At 40.2% G+C, this 19526-nt stretch overlaps 6 protein-coding genes across 8 annotated transcripts; 2 read left to right on the top strand and 4 right to left on the bottom strand.

Annotated features, from left to right (window-relative positions):
• Positions 1 to 371: 371 nt before the first annotated feature.
• On the bottom strand, positions 372 to 4211 carry LOC127249612 (probable galacturonosyltransferase 4). 3 transcript variants are annotated; one of them, XM_051272514.1, is made up of 8 exons: positions 3656 to 4211; positions 3535 to 3569; positions 3353 to 3434; positions 3206 to 3259; positions 2953 to 3118; positions 2523 to 2880; positions 1868 to 2443; positions 372 to 1790 (listed from the first exon to the last, which is right to left on the bottom strand). In XM_051272514.1, the coding sequence occupies exons 1-8, from the start codon at positions 3741 to 3743 to the stop codon at positions 1515 to 1517; spliced, it is 1635 nt and encodes a 544-aa protein (XP_051128471.1). In that variant the 5' UTR covers positions 3744 to 4211; the 3' UTR covers positions 372 to 1514. The 3 variants fall into 3 exon arrangements, 2 of the variants coding, with proteins under 2 accessions (XP_051128471.1, XP_051128470.1); XR_007838445.1 differs by having other exon boundaries at positions 383 to 538; positions 735 to 1790; positions 2953 to 3259; XM_051272513.1 differs by having other exon boundaries at positions 376 to 1790; positions 2953 to 3259.
• Positions 4212 to 4347: 136 nt separating this feature from the next.
• LOC127249614 (ras-related protein RABB1c) lies at positions 4348 to 6402 on the bottom strand. The gene is made up of 6 exons (XM_051272516.1): positions 6216 to 6402; positions 5508 to 5647; positions 5260 to 5342; positions 4963 to 5167; positions 4784 to 4852; positions 4348 to 4691 (listed from the first exon to the last, which is right to left on the bottom strand). Exons 1-6 carry the CDS (start codon positions 6259 to 6261, stop codon positions 4599 to 4601), a joined length of 636 nt encoding a protein of 211 aa, XP_051128473.1. The 5' UTR covers positions 6262 to 6402; the 3' UTR covers positions 4348 to 4598.
• A 206-nt stretch (positions 6403 to 6608) lies between these two features.
• On the bottom strand, positions 6609 to 9995 carry LOC127249611 (subtilisin-like protease SBT5.4). The gene is made up of 11 exons (XM_051272512.1): positions 9912 to 9995; positions 9673 to 9782; positions 9417 to 9514; positions 9150 to 9314; positions 8972 to 9083; positions 8364 to 8910; positions 8200 to 8294; positions 7888 to 8133; positions 7681 to 7795; positions 7395 to 7608; positions 6609 to 7306 (listed from the first exon to the last, which is right to left on the bottom strand). Exons 1-11 carry the CDS (start codon positions 9993 to 9995, stop codon positions 6771 to 6773), a joined length of 2322 nt encoding a protein of 773 aa, XP_051128469.1. The 3' UTR covers positions 6609 to 6770.
• Positions 9996 to 13537: 3542 nt separating this feature from the next.
• On the top strand, positions 13538 to 15153 carry LOC127249975 (ATP-dependent 6-phosphofructokinase 2). Its single transcript, XM_051273100.1, has 2 exons — positions 13538 to 14149; positions 14209 to 15153. The coding sequence occupies exons 1-2, from the start codon at positions 13562 to 13564 to the stop codon at positions 15037 to 15039; spliced, it is 1419 nt and encodes a 472-aa protein (XP_051129057.1). The 5' UTR covers positions 13538 to 13561; the 3' UTR covers positions 15040 to 15153.
• Positions 15154 to 15333: 180 nt separating this feature from the next.
• LOC127249976 (glucan endo-1,3-beta-glucosidase 6-like) lies at positions 15334 to 19123 on the top strand. The gene is made up of 2 exons (XM_051273101.1): positions 15334 to 15732; positions 16021 to 19123. The coding sequence occupies exons 1-2, from the start codon at positions 15392 to 15394 to the stop codon at positions 17111 to 17113; spliced, it is 1434 nt and encodes a 477-aa protein (XP_051129058.1). The 5' UTR covers positions 15334 to 15391; the 3' UTR covers positions 17114 to 19123.
• Positions 17372 to 19379, bottom strand: LOC127249977 (E3 ubiquitin-protein ligase RGLG2-like). Its single transcript, XM_051273102.1, has 10 exons — positions 19240 to 19379; positions 18893 to 19118; positions 18695 to 18808; positions 18505 to 18602; positions 18352 to 18431; positions 18167 to 18272; positions 17969 to 18096; positions 17714 to 17882; positions 17590 to 17646; positions 17372 to 17519 (listed from the first exon to the last, which is right to left on the bottom strand). The coding sequence occupies exons 1-10, from the start codon at positions 19366 to 19368 to the stop codon at positions 17433 to 17435; spliced, it is 1194 nt and encodes a 397-aa protein (XP_051129059.1). The 5' UTR covers positions 19369 to 19379; the 3' UTR covers positions 17372 to 17432.
• Positions 19380 to 19526: the final 147 nt, after the last annotated feature.

Genomic DNA, 19526 nt, shown 5'->3' with positions numbered 1-19526 from the left:
CCGTGAGCTTGTTTGTTTGGTTGTTTCATTTCTATTTTCCAAAAGGGTCATAGGCTTAGGCATATATGATGTGTTGGCCTCTTTCCTTTTTTTTTTTGGAAATCTTCTGATGATGGCCTAAATTATTTTGTTGAATGGGCATGCTTCTCTTTGGACACATTCAGATTATTTCTTACCAGAGTGGGTTGTCTGCTTTCACAAGATTGTTCAAAATTCAAAAACGCAAGCTGTGATCTCAAAAGACCACAAAAGAAAAAGGGGTTTCCATCAAAAAGTGAAGGAATGGGCATCGAGCAAAAGTGGGAATATGGACTGTGTGATGCAAAGCATGTAATGACGGTATCATGTCTTTTTTTTCAAAGAACCCACTTTTATTTTTATTTTTTTCTTTGGGTGTAATAAACTGACAAATAAGGTGGGGGTGGGGGTGGGGGTGCCTTTGATTGATGGGTTGCTCCCACTTATGTCCCTCAAAAGAAGAAAATTCACCAAAAGACTTGCTGCCCTTGTTTTATTCCAAACTCTTGAAGCAACTGCACTACATACATATACATAGCACAATAAACAAATGCCAGAATCAAGCATATATATATATAATATAAATATTTTTTGAAGTGATGCGTTTGAACCAATGTTTATAAAATCCTGTGAAGTTTGACCAGGTCCAGTCATGCTTAAATTTATGTAAAACAATGTTTTCTTTGAGGGGGTGATTTCGAAAACTTTAAAACTACCGTTGAGAAGCCTCTTTCAGGTCTTGATTTGATTAAAGATCCTCTAATGATTGTTTGCCAGGATTTGTCTGATTCTAATTGCTCACATTTCTTTGATTTCATCTTTTTCTTCATTTCTGATCTGTATGTATATCTGCTTTTTGAATACAAAGTACAAAAATATATAATTAAATCATACAATGTGGCTCCAAAGCCTCCAACTATTGTAAAAAAGCAGAAAAAAATAAACATTGAATCTTGGCTCTTTTGATGAAGATCATTTACTCAAGACTTCTTACATTCCATCTTATGTATCAAGGGTCATCTTAAAATGGATTAAAATATGGCAATAAAGGATTAAAATATGCAGCAGAAAATGGATGGAATTTAATGTAATATGGGAGGGCCAATCTGTTGTTGAAGACAAAGACAAATCCCAAGCACCCGTTGAAGCCATAACAGCCCCAATTTCGGGATATTATTTAGAGACAACCTAACACACCTGCTGATCCTTTTTCAATTGCTGTCTGGACCATGTTTTGTCAATTGAGAAAGAAAATGTTGACAACTAACGTGTGGTTTTTTTCTGGGAGAGTGGGAAACCAGTTGGGCTGTTTTCATTCGGTGTCACAAAGGTTTGGCACTGTCGGCAGGGCAATAAGACTATATCCTGTTTTGATTGAACAAATCATCAACACGCCCGTGTTGCCCCCGTTTTGATTGAATGAATCATCAACACGCCCATGTTCCCCGAAAACCGACGATGACGATGCTGTTCCAAATACCATCCGCCGTGCACGCTCACGGCGTGATGTTGCATTCGCGCAAATGCAGTTGATCGTAGTCGACGTACCTTGTCCAGAAGCTTCGAAACTTCGGTACGGCTATCTCGAGCCACGGCTTTAAGTTGCCGTCGTAGTGTATGACAGCAGCTCTTTCGACGTCCCTTCGTGGCACATTTGGATTGTAACCGAGCCCCAACGTGTGCCAAGATTTGTCGAGCCGGTATGTGTTGTTCCAAAAGGTTATTAGCCCCGGTGGCAGTGTCCCGAGCTTCCACAGCAGCCTGTCCTGATTCTGGTAATAAAAGAAAAATGACAACCTTTCAACAAGACTAACGTTAAAATGAAGACCAACTGTTGTATGAATCCTACCAGGCTCTGCCATTTGTGATAAACTTGCGTGATATTTTTCTTCCTCCACGCATGCAGGTCGACGACATTCATCCCGAAAGCCCAACCGCAGGCGCGGGGGCTAAAATTCTTCGAAATCAGAGGATTCGAGAAGTTGAGGTGTTGATCGAATCGATGAAACCTTTCATCGCATCGTTCAACAACGCCGATGACTTTGTCCTTAAGATCCATGGACCAGAGGGCGGCGAGGTCCTTCTGGACTACAACATCGTCGTCTAAGAACAATACCTTCTTTAGCTTAGGGAAGACGTCCGGTAGATAAAACCGGAGATGATTCAGGATCGAAAGATACTTGGGATTTCTATACCGGGAGGTGGAGTTAAACTCGACGCGATGACTCTTGAAAAAATAATCGATCACTGACAACGCGCCGTGCTGCCGTAGAAACGGACTGTAACTCGAATTTAGCCACGTGAATTCTTCGACATTCCGAACCTGTATCGTCGCGTTTCCGGGAGGATAAGCGAGAAACCACATTCTCATCGCGGCGTAGTTCAGCCTGTCGGTCACAATATGGAAGACATGTTTCAAAGGATCCTGCAAAGAGGCACGAAAACGTTAGTGTAAGAATTATGAGTATCGCGCAAAAATTTGGAATAGGAAATGGTTGTATCACCGCTGCGTGGATTATGGTCGAGTTTACGACGACGGCTGCTGCCAAGACGTTGTCTGAAAACAAGGCATAGTGGTATAGGTTCGGATCATCCAGCTTCTCCTTGTTCGGGAACTTCTGTTGTGTCGAGTTCAATCTGAAATAATCGGTTGAGAGTCGCAGAGGAAGACAGTGAAGTCCTTTGGGCACTGTCTTCGCGGTCAAGTGTGTAAGAAACAACGTCTGCTTCTTCGTGACTTTGAGCTGCTCCTCGGCTACATGAAGCATTGCGCGAAGCTTCTTCACAACTGCTGTGCAATCGTCGTGTATCTGTTTCGCTTTATGCAGGGTTTTCTCCATTGCTTTCAGCTTCTCCGAAGCACTGCATCAACACAAAAACAAAAAATCATCGAAAAGAAGACATGGAAAATCAGATGTTGGGACAAGAACTAACTTCCTAGGCAGCTCAGAATCATCGGTGGCATCTCCGAGTACTTTGAGAATATCTTTTACTCGCACCCGAAGCTCCCTTATGAACTGAGAGTTACTTCTAGTCCCCGGAAACGAAAGATAAATGTTCGCTCGAATGAGCTGGTCCTTAAGCAGACGAATGCGCGAATCTGGAAACATCACATCATCCCTGAATGCTTCAGTTTCCTTTATATTTTGTTCTTGCACCTGATCAGTCACCTCTCTTACAGTATTACCATCAGAAGCGCGCCTGTCGCCATCACCGGACGAGGTTGAAGTTCCGTCTTCAGCTGTTTAGTCATTGCTTTCATAAGTAACAGAAATCAAAATTCAGCATTCAGTAGAAAACAAAGGGAGGGAGGGACAAGCTAATGATTAAAAACCTCCAGCGAGCCGTCTAGAGTAATTTGAACTAGTTAAGGTAGAGTTTTCCGAATATGGATCCAGTGATTTTGTAGATGATTCCTAATATTGAGAAGCAGCAACAGACAATCAGCATAACAAAGATGTGAACAGCATAAGAAAATTCACCACTGGTAATAAGATATGATCAAATGAGACTTACAGTGGCTGGTAAATCATCTTGCAATTGCTTTCTATCTGCAAAACCACAGAGGATAATGTAAGAAAATATCGAAACAAGGTTGGAGGGGATAAAGTAAGCAACAGACAGAAGGAAGAATTACCAGAAAATGAATTTGAAAAAACTCCAAGAGTATCACTGCACAGAACCATAGCCAACAACAAGAACAGGGCTGATTTTCTGAGTTCCATTTTTCTTTATGTTTGCTTATCTCCCCCAAATCCTATTTGAGTGACATTGTTGACAATTGTGAACAAACCCAAAAATGGGAAATAAGGGGGAAATCAAATCGAGATTTTAATCAAGGGTCTATCTTGTGAAATTTTCTGCAGGAATTTTAAATCATCTGTGATGGAAATGAAGAACCTCCATGCACTTGGTGACTTTTGGGTTAAGCCCACAAAGGAGATTGTTTTGTTTATTTCATTGCTATTTTGTTTCTCCCACAAATATAAAATCCACATAGAAATTACAAGAGAGAGAGAGAGAGAGAGAGAGGTAAAGTGTACAACAAGAAAAAAGGCAAAAGTAAGGCAGAAATGAAGAGATGAAAGCCACCTGTATTTTACCAATTCTACTTTTGGGTAATTAGTTATACAAATCTGAGAAAATAAAGGAGTTACATTTCAGTAAAGTCACTGATCATTATTTGGATGAATTTATGCATTTCTTGTGATAAATGGGAATAATTATGACTATTGTTTCTTGATTCAGGGTATATTTGTGTATACAGTTGATGAATATTGATAAGTCCTCCAACCCAAACAAATGGAGTTTACATCAAAACAACAAACATAAGTAAAAAACAAATGATCACTGTACTATAAGTATATATACTCACGATGGTGTATTCCATATCAACAGATACCATGATCTTACAACACAATAGTTTGCCAAACTTGTGGTATGTGCAATTCCCACAAAAATAAACAGCTGCCATGCCCAATGGTTGCACTCGAAAAGAAGAAAGAACAAGAAGCAGAAAGCAGTATACCGATAAACATACAAGTGTATACGAGCGGGATGAATTATATTACAGAGAGCTCTTAACTGCAGCAGCCTCCGCCTTGTGGAGAAGAACCGTCCCTCCCGCCTGAAGTTCCCGGGATTCCACCGTATCCCACTTTTATCCCATAAGACTGCCAAGAGAAGAGATACCATGTTAGCATGATAGTTGTGGTGAAAATTCAGGGCGAATGAACTATGTTAAGGAGAAATAATGAGTGGAAACCTCGTTCGAAACATCAAAAACTCCATCTTGAATCTTCTTGTATATTGTTGCAGCTGTTTTGATGAAAGCCTGCAGATGAAAATGATAGGGTGAAGGGGATGCATGTAGTGTGTGCATGTAGTGTGTGTTATAAGAATTTTCCTTCAATGACAGTTCGATTTCTTGGAATCCTTCTTTACCTCCTCAACATTCTGCGCAGATTTTGCCGATGCCTCCATGAAAATCAACCCGTGTTCTTTGGCAAACTGCTCTCCTTCCTCGGTGCTAACAGCCCTTCTGTGGGCGAGATCGCATTTGTTGCCCACTAGCATGATCGTCATGTTTGGATTAGCATGTTGCCTTGCATCTTCTAGCCAGCTAGCCAAATGATTGAATGTTTCCCTCCTGACAATTAGGATGACACAAAGCTCGAACAATTGAATAATTTCGACAGAATTCATATTGAAAAAACTTTGCAGAGACAAGATAAGACATACCGAGTTATATCATACACCAGAAGTGCACCAGCAGCTCCTCTGTAATAAGACCTTGTGATGGATCTAAAGGATTCTTGACCTGCCTGTGAACACCACAAAAAACCAGGTTTTCGGTTTAAGAAAATTTTATGAGAAACAATCAGCAGTTAGAATGAGGTTAGTGATCGATCCATTGAAGATGATTCTTAGCAGAATTTAACTGAATTAATAACAGAACATAGAATTCTGATTTTAGAGAGAGAACTAACAGTGTCCCATATCTGAAGCTTGATGGGCTTGTTGTCAATTGTAATCATCCGAGCTCCAAACTCGACTCCAATGGTCAAGTCATGCACTGGCTGGAAACGCTTGTCTGTGAATTGTAGGAGAAGACACGATTTCCCGACTCCTGCAAAACAATCCGTCAACATATATTGCACCATTGCTGAAGCCCTTACAAACAATTTGGTGAAATTCAGAATTAGGTAAACCATCATCTACAAGCAAGTTTCTGAGAGATACGATCGACTATGGTTGTAGTATGAATCTAATGATTTCTAGAAGATTCTCAAATTGGGATGTAACAAGCAACTTCATTCATTTCCAGCACTACCTAACCTAAGGCTAGTAGCTAATCCAAGAAAAATTGCTCTTCTGAAGCCATCATTCACCAGTTCATCTAAACCATCAAGCTTTCTTGTTTAGATCAACAGCAGCAATTCATAAATCTCAGAAAAAAAAAAAAAGAAAAAAAAAAGATACCATATATTCAATTGCTCCTTGATCAACAAGTTAACGCTATCAAAATCACTAACATCTTCGACAATTTGGAATCTTTGCATCAATAAGCAAAATAAACTTAAATATGATAAACCGATAGATCAAAGCCCAAACCGTGGCTCAAAAATAACGATCCGAAGATGCAACAGACGAGCAAGAATGGCAGAAAAAGAGAAAATCACGAAGCAACAAATTACCAGTATCGCCGATGATGATGTACTTGAAAAGATACGCATAAGACATATTTCCGGCAAATTCCTGCAAATCTTTTACTCCCTAAACCTGGATTGGGGGAAAGAGGGAAACCCAGAATTCGAGAAAGGTAGAAGAAGGGTTTGAAGTCGGCGTATGATTGGCAGTATTTTATTTCAATTATATATTAAATTTAATTCGCAAGCAAAAAGCAAAAGTTGTGGGAGCCAAACGACGGATGGTCTCTCCACACGGTTCCAGCGAAGCAGTATCAAATTTCACATGTTCATGAAGAAGAATCTCGACACAAATTCTTTATTTCAATTTAACAGCAAGAAATGGAACCAGTACAGCAGTAAAAAAACGATTGACTGATCTGAAGTTTCACAGCAGAAAGAAATTTGGTAAAAAAGATCCACTTTTTAACCCTTATTTACCCGAAAAACTCCATCACCCAAATATAGAATCGTGAGAGAGAATCGAATGCAAGATCATAGATGAAAACCAAAAACTTCTAACCTAATCTACAATTGTCGTCGATCGATCATCGTCTTCAACCTTCAATGACTGGCTACTAACACGGGACTCCTAACATAGTGGCTTCCATCCGTCCATGTCAAATGCCCTGTTTGATACGATCCCGCTTTAGCGCTGCCCGAGGCTGTGATCGTCACTGTAAAGGATTTCTCTTCCCCAATTGTGTCAAACTGCAAAATGGATGGGTCGACAGAGACTCTGTATCCAGATGGGGACCGAACGCGAGCTGCATACTTTCCAGGGTCGCCGACGTTCGTCAGGGTCCTTTTCACGGTGACCGATCCGGAGAGCTTCGGGACTGTGATTGAAGGATTGTTGAAGTTCAAGACACTGTAATTGGCGGGGCAATTGTGGGATGTTCCTGAGAATAGGCTGATCGAAGTCTCGTTGTACCCCACGCCGCAGAGGAAATCCAAGTAATCGTCGACGGTGACGTCGTAGACCAAGCCAGGATCCATGGCGCGGTTGGGGCGGATATGGCCGGAGCCGTACGCGAACGGCGTCGCATCCTTGTAGTCAGCGTCCAGCATCGGGTGCCCCGTGTTGTCTCTTGTTCTTGCTGTTTAATGGCGATTAAGATCAGAGAAAATTTGATTCCGATTGATTGAGGCTGTAATTTGAAGAATGGATTGAAGATTTGATTTTACAGGTTGTCATGAGTGCAGATCGGATTGCGCCGGGGCTCCACTCCGGGTAGAGGCTTTTAAGCAGGCCGACCACGCCGGAAACGTGGGGGCACGACATTGAGGTGCCCGACATGACGTCGAAAGGAGTTCTCCGGTGATCGAACGGCATCTCACTAGGGCTGATTGCTTCGGAGTAAGAAGCGATGATGTTTACTCCTGGAGCTGTAATATCAGGCTGCAGAAATTCATTGAATATCAAAAACCATCGAATATCCGCCATGGATGAAATTAAGGACATCTTCATTACCTTAAGAATCTCTGGAGTAACTTTATTTGGACCCCTGGATGAAAAGCCCGCCATGAATGGAGCTGGCTTAACTCCGACCACGCCTTCCGGCGGCGTAAGTATCCCTCTCGGATTCCTGCCAAGAATGCGTTTTCAATCCTCTCAAGAACACACAGATTTACGAATCATAAGATGAACACAGAAGAAGAACAGATTTGCATTTCTTACGCTGTGTAATTCACGTAGTGGAAGATAATCTGGCCGTCTGTGTAATTGACATGAGATGCAGGAAGAGTGTGAGGATCGGAGATAATGTCGTTACCGCTGGTCTTATCATTGCAGAGAATCATTCCAGCAGCGCCGGCGCGATGACACTCCTCTCCTTTCTCCACTCTTGCATTGTCTCCCCTTAAACACACCACAATCTTCCCCCGAGCCTTCGCAGGATCTAATGTATTACCTTTGCAGAGTATCCTACACAGGGCATTGTAAATAAGAACATTCTTGCATCAAAAAACAACAAGAACCGGAGCTACTTACGCATCATGTAGGGATACATTATCAGTTGCAGCATCAGCACCACTGATTAAGGTATGCATTCCATCCTGCGCCATTGATTTCGAAAGGCTCGTCCCCTGTTTCGAACATTGAGCAGATCAGTGATAGGATTAAGACAAATGCGAATGTTCGAATCAAGAGCTAACCTCAAGGACTAAACCAGTAGCCAATTTAACATTAGCCTTGAACACGCGATCAATGGTGCTCGCTCCAACGGTTATGATCCACGGCGCAACATTAGAAACTGTCCCTGAACTTGGTCCCGAGTTACCCGCAGAAGCTACAACAACTCTCCCATTCTTGACAGCATGGAAGGTGCCGATGGCAATGCCATCGGCAAAGTAATCGGCTGGATCTCCACCCAAGGACATCGATATCACATCCACACCATCGTGTATGGCTGTCTCGAGGCCCTGCAGGATGTCAGAATCGAAGCATTCGCCGTCCTTCACTTCAGGGAAGCATACTCTGTAAGCAGCGACACGGGCTCTCGGAGAACCCCCTTTCGACGTGCCAACTCCTACGCCAAAAACACTCGCTCCAGGGACAAAGTTCCCGCCAGCAGTGGATAATGTGTGGGTGCCGTGGCCTTCCATGTCCCGCGGTGTGTTGTGTGTCGCATTCATCGATATACCGTACTGTTTTACGTAAGCAGCATATCCTTTGTTGAAGTACCTCGCCCCGATCAGTTTCCTGCAAAATTCGACGCCATCATCGAGCACGATAAAAAAAACAGAGAACAAGGAGGAATTACCTGTTGCAAAGGGATCGCCCTGTTTTATCATTTAAGTCACAGATTCCATTCCACTTTGCAGGAATGGGGCCATATCCATTGCCACTAAAGCTCGCTGATTCAGGCCAAACACCTGGAAGAAGAAATGGGAAGCCATTGATTTCCATTCTAAAGTGATCATCGATAAAATTTTAATTACCAGTATCCATGTTTGCTATGATGGTATCTTCCCCAAATCTGGCCTTGTTCCATATCGAAGCAGACGGTATCCTTCCATTCTTTTCAAGCACGAGGAAGTCCCACGAATACGTTGTGTGCAGCTTCTTCCCTTGGTCGGGGAATACAGAGACGACGTCAGGGTGATCTAAACAACACCATAAACAAAAGCATTGGTCAGCATATGTATATATATATATGCACACAAAAGAAACAAGAATGCATTTTTATGCATTTGTATCATATGCACCAGCAATCTTTGCAGCCTCTTCCTCTTCGAGGATTGCAGCAAAGCCATTAACGTATCTCGTGTACAAGTGGATCATTGCATCGTTAGCTTTTTCATGACTTCAGAAAACATACAGAAGGAAACAAATTTGACAACAAAAGTATAGAGTGAGAGTGATCATAAGCAAAACACCATCATATACATATACATACATATATATATATATATAAACCTGTAAACGAATTAAAGACATTTGATTAATCAGTTTAATTCGAACCTTCCCAAGAATGAAGCAAGCAAGTCCGTGTGCGAATCGATCACAGCAGCAAGATCAGAATCAGTAAATTCAGGTCCATGAGAGTGCCCTCCCATGTACACAATGTAAGACTGCTTCCCATGATCATATATACACCACAACGAAATTTAATTTGATTGATCATCAGAAGAAGACAACAAATTGTATAAAAACTATATATACATACATATATATATATATGAACAATTAGAGAGGTTCACCTTTTTAATGGCTAAAGCTGGTTTCCCAAACGCAGCAAAAAGTATGAACATTGCAAGAAACATTTTAAACTTGCCATCTAACATGGCTGCCTTCTCTTTTCACTGTAAAATAAAATTAAACCCTGTGGTGAACGATACTTTATATGATCACTGTGATATAATTAAGCTCTACACAGTGCTCTTGTATATATAGATATATATAGAGAGAGGAGGGAGGACTGTTACACAGGAGTCCTAAATTATAGACGATGATTTCTACTACCAAATGATCTTAATCAGGAAGATAAACATTACAAGGTTGCATAATATGACATAAATGAGTGAGTGATTTTAGGGATTAGGGTTTATGAGGGTTTCTTTGTTGGGAATTTTTTTTAAAAAAATTATGCTATAAATTAATCTTTCAAAATTCAAATTAGGGTTTACTTGGGTTTGATTGTTGAATATTCGTTGATTCTATTAGTTAACTGAAGTCTGCAGAGGAAAATCAAAATCACAATAATTATTTTCCTAGGCTTCCACTTTTTCTGTTAATTGTTCCTTTCTTTCACTTTCTTTTCACTTTCTCTCTTCAGATCAATTTGTAGAGTTTTCTATTTTTCGTCCTTACCATCTGATAGCTACGTATAGATATAGATATAGATATAGATATATATATATATATATATATATACTCGTCTGGGAAGGTTATAATTTGTGGCCGAAGTCATGGGATGGCTTCCTTTGTATGATCTGCATGTAAAATTTTTCGAGGTGTCTTGGATAGTATATGTATGCAGTATATATCTATGTATGTTTGGTATAGAAAGAGTGAATTATGTATGTTTAAATGAAAAAAAAAAAAAAAAATACTCTCTCCCTCAGTCCCACATAATTTGACCTATTTTTTATTTTCCTCTTGTTCCATATAATTTGTCATTTTAGAAATATAATTATACATTTTAATTACATTTTAAACTTTATATTTTATAATTTTTTAAATCTAATTATTTTTACTAATACACTTCTTAATTATTTACTAATCATATTTACCTAAATTCCCGAGTATTAAAGTGGTGGAGTAATTATAAATTAAATAGAAAGGATATTTGGTATAGATGAATAAAATAGTGTATAAAAATAATTAGTATGTTATTACAAGACAAATAATACTCCTTCCATCCGATTAAAAGGTATACATATTTCTTTTTTGGGAAGTCTAATTACAAACTAAATATTTTATTAAATATCTCATTTTTTTTTACAAATACTTTTACTTTATATCACATCATTACTTTTATAGCAAAAAGTAAAGGCAAAAATATTATTTTACTACTTTTAACTACCCATTATAATTAAAATATTATAATTTTTTAAATATCGCGCCAAAAGTAAATGTTTACTTTGTGTGTGGACGGAGGGATGGAGGAAATATATAAATATGTGTTGTGTAAATTATATATTGTATAAGATTATACATGTGCTAACATATTTTTTTATAAATATATATTAATTGAGTCAAATCAACATAATAATGGAATGACAGTGAATACACATTACTGTTTGTTTGGATATGAGAAATCAACAAATATAATGTGTTATTGACAGCACTATGTAAAACAATAAAGGTAGTACATATTTATATTTTTTAAATATATAGTTACAAATTTTACTTTATATTTCGAATGCAATATTTGTTAAATGAAAATAATATTGTTGGATATGCATTTTTATTTATTTATTTATTTATTTTTATGTATGAAAAGGGTATGAAATTATTGTTGAGTATTATCCCAAGTATTGAAAACTTCATCTATCACCAATTTATTTTTAAATTGGAAGTCGGATCCCTTCTTAACCATTATAAATAAATAAACTTTATCTCCAAATAATATATATATATATCAAATTTAATATTTGAAAGTAGCAAATATTTATATATTGTGAAAATATAAAACTGAAAATACAAATCATTTCCTTTGAATGTTTATGTTAATATTAATTTGTGAACCAAGCAAGCTTTCTATGTTGTAAAGTTAAAAAGAAAAATATGTGTTGTAAAGTAAGGAATAATTATATTAAGTAAATGAAATATGTGTGTTTATTATATATTACATGACAAAGCACACTCTAATGTTTATGCAAATACTGGTAAACATTTGGAAGTAAAAATATATGTAGAGGTATTTATATATTATATTTATTTACTATGTTTATATATTAAATATTATTTAATTTTGGTTTGAATTTAAATTTTTATCTAAGTTTTGATTTAGGGCCTGTTTGGCAATTAGATGATAGCTGTTAGCTGATTTAATTAGCGGATAGCTGTTAGCTGATTCAATTAGCTGATTCGATTAGCTGTTTGTATTAAAATGTTTGGTAAAACAACTGTTTGATATTAGCTGTTTATATGTAAAATGACAATTGAGGTTTGAATTTAAATTTTTATCTAAGTTTTGATTTAAGGGTGTGTTTGGCAATTAGCTGATAGCTGTTAGCTGATTCAATTAGCTGGTTTGACTAGCTGATTCGATTAGCTGTTTGTATTAAAATGTTTGGTAAAATAACTGTTTGATATTAGCTGTTGAGGATATTTCTATTTTATTTTTCTTTATAATATATTCAATTATGTTCTTTTGAGTTTAGAATGTTTAAAAATTTTTGTCATTAGTTATTGAAAATTGTAAAAGTGTTATAAAAGTATTTATTTTTATTACAGTTAAATTTAAAAAATAATATATTTTTATTAAAATATATAAATAGTTTTTCTATTAAAAATGCTGTAAAATATAAAATAATAAATTTTTCGTGTATATATTTATTATGTTAGTTATCGATTAGTTCATTATATTTATAATTTTTAATAAAATTAATTTATTTTTAGTATAAAATTTATATAATATAATTTTAATATAAAAAGAAATTATTAATATTTATAATTTTTTATTTTATCTTGATTTAATAAATTTATATATTTTACAATTAAAATAGTTTTTATATAAAAATTAATTATTTTAAATTTATAAAAGTAAAACTATAATATAATAAAATATTCTAATATAATTAATAAATAATCAAAATATATTTATTTGTGTAAAATGCATAATAAATTTTGAAGGGCATATAAAAAATAAATTTTTTTTTTACAGATAAAACTATTTCAAAACGTTGGGTAAGTTAGCTTTTCAGAAATAGATTTTTGGTCAAAAAGTTATTTCAAAAAGCTAATATACCAAACATCTAAATTAACTTTTTGACTGACAGCTAAAAACTGTTCAAGAAGCTAATAGCTCATTTGCTAAACACCCCTTAAATATTATTAAATATTATTATGTAAAAGAAGTAGATATTTTAGTTTGAAATTCAAACTAAACACAACAAAGTGTCATCACAATGAATTATAATATTTTTATAAATATAAGTATATAAAAACATAATCTCAATTAATTGTGCTCATGGAATAATTTTTTATTTTAATTGGACCGTGTGCCTTTATCGTCATTCGTCACTGCACCTTTATATATGAAAAAATGCTTCTTTCACCGCACTCATGCCACGTAATGTCCACGTGTCAGTCACACATTTTTCCACGTACTATACTCATTCCTCGCAATTCACATAAAATCCCTCCCGGCGTACGGTTAGCTCCATCTCTCAGTAATCCATCTATGGCGTCCTCAGCCACCGCCGGCGGCGGTAGCCGCCGCGACGAAGAAAACCGCAGCCTGCCGATCCCCAACATCAGGTTGCAGCGGCTGCCGCACCTCACAGACTACCTTCAAAACCTCCAAACCCACGCGAATCCACTCGACAATAGCCCCTTCTTCCACCCTACCCACGAATTCTACATCCCCCCCTCCGACGTCGTCCTCCGCCGCATCATCCACGACATCACCGACGGCGCCGCTGCATCTCCGGAGCCCCATCCAGCCTACCACCGGGCCGGGCCGAGGAAGCGGATTCTTTTCGACCCGAGTCACGTGCGGGCGGCGATAGTCACGTGCGGAGGGCTCTGCCCCGGGATGAATACAGTGATCAGAGAGCTGGTGGTGGGCCTCTCGGAGCTGTACGGAGTCCGGGAGATCTTCGGCGTTCCGGCGGGGTACAGAGGATTTTATTCCTCTGAACCCCTGCCATTAAACCCTAATATGGTCCACGGATGGCACAAAAATGGCGGAACCCTGCTTGAGACTTCCCGGGGAGGATTTGACCTCGACAAAATTGTCGACGCCATTCAAGATCGAGGGTTCAATCAGGTAATCAATTGAATTCAATTTGGACCAGTAATCGAAACTGATCGGAAATTCTCCGACAGGTGTACATAATCGGCGGGGACGGCACGATGCGGGGGATGGTGAAGATCTTCAACGAAATCAAGTCCAGGAAACTGAAAATCGCGGTGGCCGGAATCCCGAAGACGGTGGACAACGACGTCGGGATTATCGACAAGTCGTTCGGGTTCCAGACGGCGGTGGAAATGGCGCAGCAGGCGATCAACGCCGCCCACACGGAGGCCGAGAGCGCCGTCAACGGCGTCGGCCTGGTGAAGCTGATGGGGCGGAGCACCGGCCACATCGCACTCCACGCTACTCTGAGCAGCCGCGACGTCGACTGCTGTTTGATCCCGGAGAACGATTTCTACCTCGCCGGAACAGGCGGCCTGTTCGAATTCCTCGACGACCGGATCAAGAACAACGGCCACGCCGTCGTGGTGGTCGCCGAAGGCGCCGGGCAGGACATCATTCCGATGACGGGCAATTCCGATTCCCACGTGCAGGAGAAGGACGAATCGGGGAATCCTGTGTTCCTCGACGTGGGAGGATGGTTGAAATCGGAGCTAAAAGAATGGTGGGCGAGGGAACATTCCGATCAGCTGTTCACCGTGAAGTATATCGATCCGACGTACATGATCCGCGCCGTTCCGGCGAATGCGACGGATAATTTGTACTGCACGCTGCTGGCCCACTCGGCGATTCACGGCGCAATGGCGGGGTACACAGGATTTGTTTCCGGCCCCATTAACGGCAACTATGCGTATATTCCGGTGACGGAAGTGGCGGAGACGAAGAATCCGGTGAATACAAGAGACCATAAGTGGGCGTGGGTGAGGTCTGTTACTAATCAGCCTGATTTCGGTGTAAGCTAATGACACGTGGCACTTATTGAAAAGACAAAAGAAAAAAATCCAATCTTGCTACTAAATATGCTACTGTAATCATCATTAATTAGTGCAATTACTTAATTTTATGATGACTCAAAAGATTGTCGGCTGAGATCGAACTGTGGCGAAATGTTTAATGGAACTTGGCTTTATCTTTTTCCCTTTTCTTTTGGTGGGCAAAAAGATACTTCTAATTTACGCATCAGCATTTCTGTATCAGTATCATCACAGCGTGTATGACATTTTGCCCATCCCGTTTTCATTTATAGAAGCCAACCTACTTCACCCCAAATGAGTAAACAGCACACACGAGATTTGTAGGAGGATCAAAATCAAAATGGCTAGGGCACAATTTGGGAGCAGAATCCTACTCCTATTGCTGTCTATGGCCTTGTCGGTGGTGGAATCGGACATCGGAGTGAATTGGGGAACGGTGGCGTCCCACCGCCTGGCGCCGGAGACGGTGGTGGATCTTTTGAAGGAAAACAAGATTTCTAAAGTGAAGCTATTCGACGCTGATTCCACTGTGCTGCGGGCATTGAAGGGCAGCGGGATTGAAGTCATGGTTGGAATCCCTAACGAGATGCTGGCATTGCTCAGCACATCTGCTCCTGCTTCTGATTTGTGGGTTGCTCAGAATGTTTCCAGATATTTGATCAAAGGCGGGGTTAATATCAAGTACACCTTTCTTTCTTCTTCTCCTTTTTAACTTTCCTAAATAATGTTGATCTTGGCAGTCTGTTAGTTTGCATCCACTTTTAAAACCTACACAAGAAAACATTCGATTTGTTCTGCCCTTAGCTGTTGGTTGTAACTGTGAGGATTTTATTCGATTTTTAATTAGATGGAAGAACAAGAAAACGAGAAGATTAAGTTGTGGATTGCTAAGTGAGATTTTCTGGGCTCAAATTGTTTTGCTAAACTTTTGTCGAATATTCCATCCATCTTCATAGAACTTTCTTGCAGGTACATTGCAGTAGGAAACGAACCGTTTCTGACTAGTTATTCGGGTCAATATCAATCCTATGTCTTACCTGCTATGGCGAATTTGCAACAGTCTCTTGCAAGAGCAAATCTTGCAGCAATGGTGAAGCTTGTTGTCCCCTGTAATGCTGATGCGTATGAATCGTCTCTACCGTCTCAAGGAGCTTTTCGCCCTGAGCTCACTGAAATCATAACTCAGCTCGTCACGTTCCTGAATTCGAATGGTTCGCCTTTCATCGTGAATATTTACCCTTTCCTAAGCTTGTATGGAAACAAAGACTTTCCTCAGGACTATGCATTCTTCGGGGGTACAGATCATCCGGTGGTGGATGGATCGAACATTTATTACAATGCATTTGATGGAAATTTCGACACTTTAGTTGCAGCTCTATCCAAACTCGGATTCCCTCAAATGCCAATTGTTATAGGCGAGGTGGGATGGCCGTCGGATGGAGCTCCAAGTGCTAACCTTAGTGCTGCAAGAGCTTTCAACGGAGGACTCGTGGAACACGTTTTGAGCAAAAAGGGAACCCCTCTGAGGCCGGGTGTGCCTCCAGAAGACGTGTATCTTTTCAGCCTCTTTGACGAGGATGGAAAAAGTGTACTCCCGGGGAATTTTGAGAGACATTGGGGCATCTTCTCGTTCGATGGGCAGGCAAAGTATTCGCTGAATCTTGGCCACGGGCAGTTGAAGAATGCGAAAGAAGTTGCATATCTACCTTCCAGGTGGTGCGTCGTGAATCCCTACCGAGACATTTCTAGAGTGGCTGACCACTACAAGCTTGCCTGTACTTATGCTGATTGCACGACTCTCAGCGATGGAGGCTCTTGCAATGGACTCGGTGAGAAGGATAATATCTCGTATGTTTTCAACAGCTACTATCAGTCGCAGAAGCAGAATCCGAGGAGCTGTGACTTTGACGGGATTGGTATGGTCACATTCTTGGATCCATCCATCGGAAACTGCAGATTTCTTGTTGGCGTCGTGCGTAGCAACTGTGTGAGCTTCAGGTTGAATGGTATGAGTGTGTTGTTTTTACTGATTATATATTGGTGCTTTCATATGTTTCTTTAAGATAGACATCTTCTGGAAATCGTTACATTTTTAGACAGAATAGGAAACATCATCATCATCAGAAAAGATATGTCAGTTGGGAAAATTCTTTAGGTCCTGTGAAGACAATTAGCAAATTTGGGATCTTTCTATAGCAATGAATTATCTTGATTTAAACATCACAAAGTGTTTGTATTCTCTTGAGCTTTCATTGGCAAATGACACTGTGGATGTGTTCAGTACATTTGAAAAGACGGTGAAGGGCGAACACAATCTGTATGAAGTTATCGAATAATCGAAAGAGTAATCTTGACATGTTGGTTATGAAATCTCTGTCTTGCTAATGTTCTTGTACCCTTATCCTTGTGGTTATCTCTGAGTGGCAAATAGGGCACCAGGTGAGCTCGCCTCCGCAGTCACGGCACACCTGTAGACAAAAGGAAATGAGCAAAGAGAAGAACGGTTGTTTCAGACAAGATCGATTGCTGTTAAGTTACCTGATGTCCGCATCCGAACACAAGGTCTCGTTTGTTCCAGGTACAAACAGGGCATCTCTGAAATGTAGGAATCATCAGAGCTATTTCCAGGGAAAGGATGATCTTTTCGAGTGAAGAAACTTACCCAATTGCTCGAAGAACTCTCGGTGTTGTTTGGAGAAGGCGGATAGGAGCTGGGGAAGTTACGGCTGAAGCTGCTCGACGGCGATCTGGATATATACGAGTATGAGTTCGACCGCAGGATATGCGTCGGAGGCGGCAACGGAACTCTTGCACAATGCCCTCTCCGTTTGCTGCAAGAAGAAACGACATTGATTGGCGCCGAAGGTATCGATCTTATTAAGGTTATAAACATTCGTGTCGAGGAAAGTACAATTACCCCAAGAGCTGGAGCTCGAGAGTTGCTCGGTATTGAAACGGGATCTCCATTAACGCAGCCAGCGCGAACTCGGCTTCCTTCACGGACAGCGGGACGTTTCTCGACATGATTTCTGTGAAGTTTACAAACTGCATTTCACAGGAAATGAGTTTGGTGTTGTAGGTACAAAGAGGTTCGGAGTTTATAGAAATCCTAAACCTGGATGTTGTCGAATGCTCTGGCCGGGACGTTGTCGTCGAACTCGTGCATCATGTCCCATGGCCCGTCTCCGACTCCGACCACGATGATCGACAATGGGTATTCACTGAGAAACAGAATCGAAGGTAAGATTTTCTTAAGTTAAGATAAATCTCAAGCTTGAATTTTTTCTGATTCTGTATAACCTTGCTTTGATGATTGCATTCAATGTGTTCTGTTCTTGAGGACTAAACTTCCCTGGTCCCGTGTCGACGCTTCGCGTCACCTATCGTAAGAAGAAAAGATTATTAATTTATATAAAGAATCCCGGCGACAACAACGCAACCTACTGAAGATACCTGGCCATCGGCTACAATCAGCAGGACATGATATTGGCCGCCGCTCTGTTCGACTATCCCGATCGCAGCTTCGATAATCGGGGCATATGACGTCGGGCCTACAGAATCGAAACAGCAGCTCATCTCGCGAATAAACGATCGATAATCCGGAGATATCAACGAGCTTAAAACAACGGTTTCGAGAACGAACCTGCTAATTGGACATATTGGAGGATGTCTCGGTACCGAGACAGGGCTTCTTCGAAGCCGTTGCAAGGCCTGTTGTCGGGATAGAAGCTGAATACGTCTTGGTCGTGAGTTGTAACTGCAGGATCAAGGCGAGTTTGATTTTAAAGTTATCTGGGTTTTGAAAGTAATCGACAATATTGTGTTGTCGACATCGACGTACCGTCACCAAACCCGAAACAGGGGATGAAATTGTCCTCGTCAAACGCCGAGAGTGTGCTTCCAATGATCGAGATAGCGTGTTCGTATAGATTCAACCCTTCGCCCAAGTGATGTAGGCATCGACCCCCGAAGGAATGCTGCCCCGTCCACTCGTTGCTCTTCGTGAAGTCTATCCCGACGATGAGATTCGACGATTCGAGGCCCGATTCGTGCAGAGCTTGTGTCACCTAGGTACATAGCTTTCCATACCTTTACTTATCCAACATTATGAACACAAACACACACATATATATACACACACACACACACGTATGTATGTATATATGTATGTATGTAAAACTTGGTTACCTGTTCGAGTGATCTATAGTTGTCTGGAATTCTTGCATATCTTGATTGAACTTGTCTTGTTCTATCAGGAAGAAAGCTGCTTTCCTCACGAGGAGACGAGTTCGACAGACTACTATGTCTCGTGCCCATTTCGCCGTAGATTTATGATTGACTGCTGTTCGGATATACTTTTTGTGCTGAAAGCAAAACTGCATCAGAGACTGTCTGAATTCAAAGAAAAAAGCAAGACGACGACGATGACGACGACGAAGTAATATACATACCCTGGTGGAACAGAAGAAACCTCA

Source organism: Andrographis paniculata, unplaced genomic scaffold, assembly GCF_009805555.1.
Source record: "Andrographis paniculata isolate CXL003 unplaced genomic scaffold, ASM980555v1 Contig36END, whole genome shotgun sequence".
Classification (NCBI taxonomy): Eukaryota; Viridiplantae; Streptophyta; class Magnoliopsida; order Lamiales; family Acanthaceae; genus Andrographis; species Andrographis paniculata.
This window is presented reverse-complemented; position numbering and strand designations above follow the sequence as displayed.

Coding starts and splice junctions, on each gene's coding strand:
- LOC127249612 (XM_051272513.1), bottom strand. CDS start 3,743: ATGGAACTCAGAAAATCAGCCCTGTTCTTGTTGTTGGCTATGGTTCTG. Junction 3,570..3,655: donor TTTTTCAAATTCATTTTCTG/GTAATTCTTCCT, acceptor GTGGTTTTGCAG/ATAGAAAGCAATTGCAAGAT. Junction 2,881..2,952: donor GATTCTGAGCTGCCTAGGAA/GTTAGTTCTTGT, acceptor GTGTTGATGCAG/TGCTTCGGAGAAGCTGAAAG.
- LOC127249614 (XM_051272516.1), bottom strand. CDS start 6,261: ATGTCTTATGCGTATCTTTTCAAGTACATCATCATCGGCGATACTG. Junction 5,648..6,215: donor CATCATCATCGGCGATACTG/GTAATTTGTTGC, acceptor ATTGTTTTGCAG/GAGTCGGGAAATCGTGTCTT. Junction 5,343..5,507: donor AGCTTCAGATATGGGACACT/GTTAGTTCTCTC, acceptor TGGTGTTCACAG/GCAGGTCAAGAATCCTTTAG.
- LOC127249611 (XM_051272512.1), bottom strand. CDS start 9,995: ATGTTAGATGGCAAGTTTAAAATGTTTCTTGCAATGTTCATACTTTTT. Junction 9,515..9,672: donor CTTGCTTCATTCTTGGGAAG/GTTCGAATTAAA, acceptor TGTTTTCTGAAG/TCATGAAAAAGCTAACGATG. Junction 7,307..7,394: donor ATCTGCACTCATGACAACCT/GTAAAATCAAAT, acceptor GCCATTAAACAG/CAAGAACAAGAGACAACACG.
- LOC127249975 (XM_051273100.1), top strand. CDS start 13,562: ATGGCGTCCTCAGCCACCGCCGGCGGCGGTAGCCGCCGCGACGAAGAA. Junction 14,150..14,208: donor AAGATCGAGGGTTCAATCAG/GTAATCAATTGA, acceptor ATTCTCCGACAG/GTGTACATAATCGGCGGGGA.
- LOC127249976 (XM_051273101.1), top strand. CDS start 15,392: ATGGCTAGGGCACAATTTGGGAGCAGAATCCTACTCCTATTGCTGTCT. Junction 15,733..16,020: donor AAAGGCGGGGTTAATATCAA/GTACACCTTTCT, acceptor ACTTTCTTGCAG/GTACATTGCAGTAGGAAACG.
- LOC127249977 (XM_051273102.1), bottom strand. CDS start 19,368: ATGGGCACGAGACATAGTAGTCTGTCGAACTCGTCTCCTCGTGAGGAA. Junction 18,603..18,694: donor CCAATATGTCCAATTAGCAG/GTTCGTTCTCGA, acceptor TCGATTCTGTAG/GCCCGACGTCATATGCCCCG. Junction 17,647..17,713: donor AGAGTTCTTCGAGCAATTGG/GTAAGTTTCTTC, acceptor CCTACATTTCAG/AGATGCCCTGTTTGTACCTG.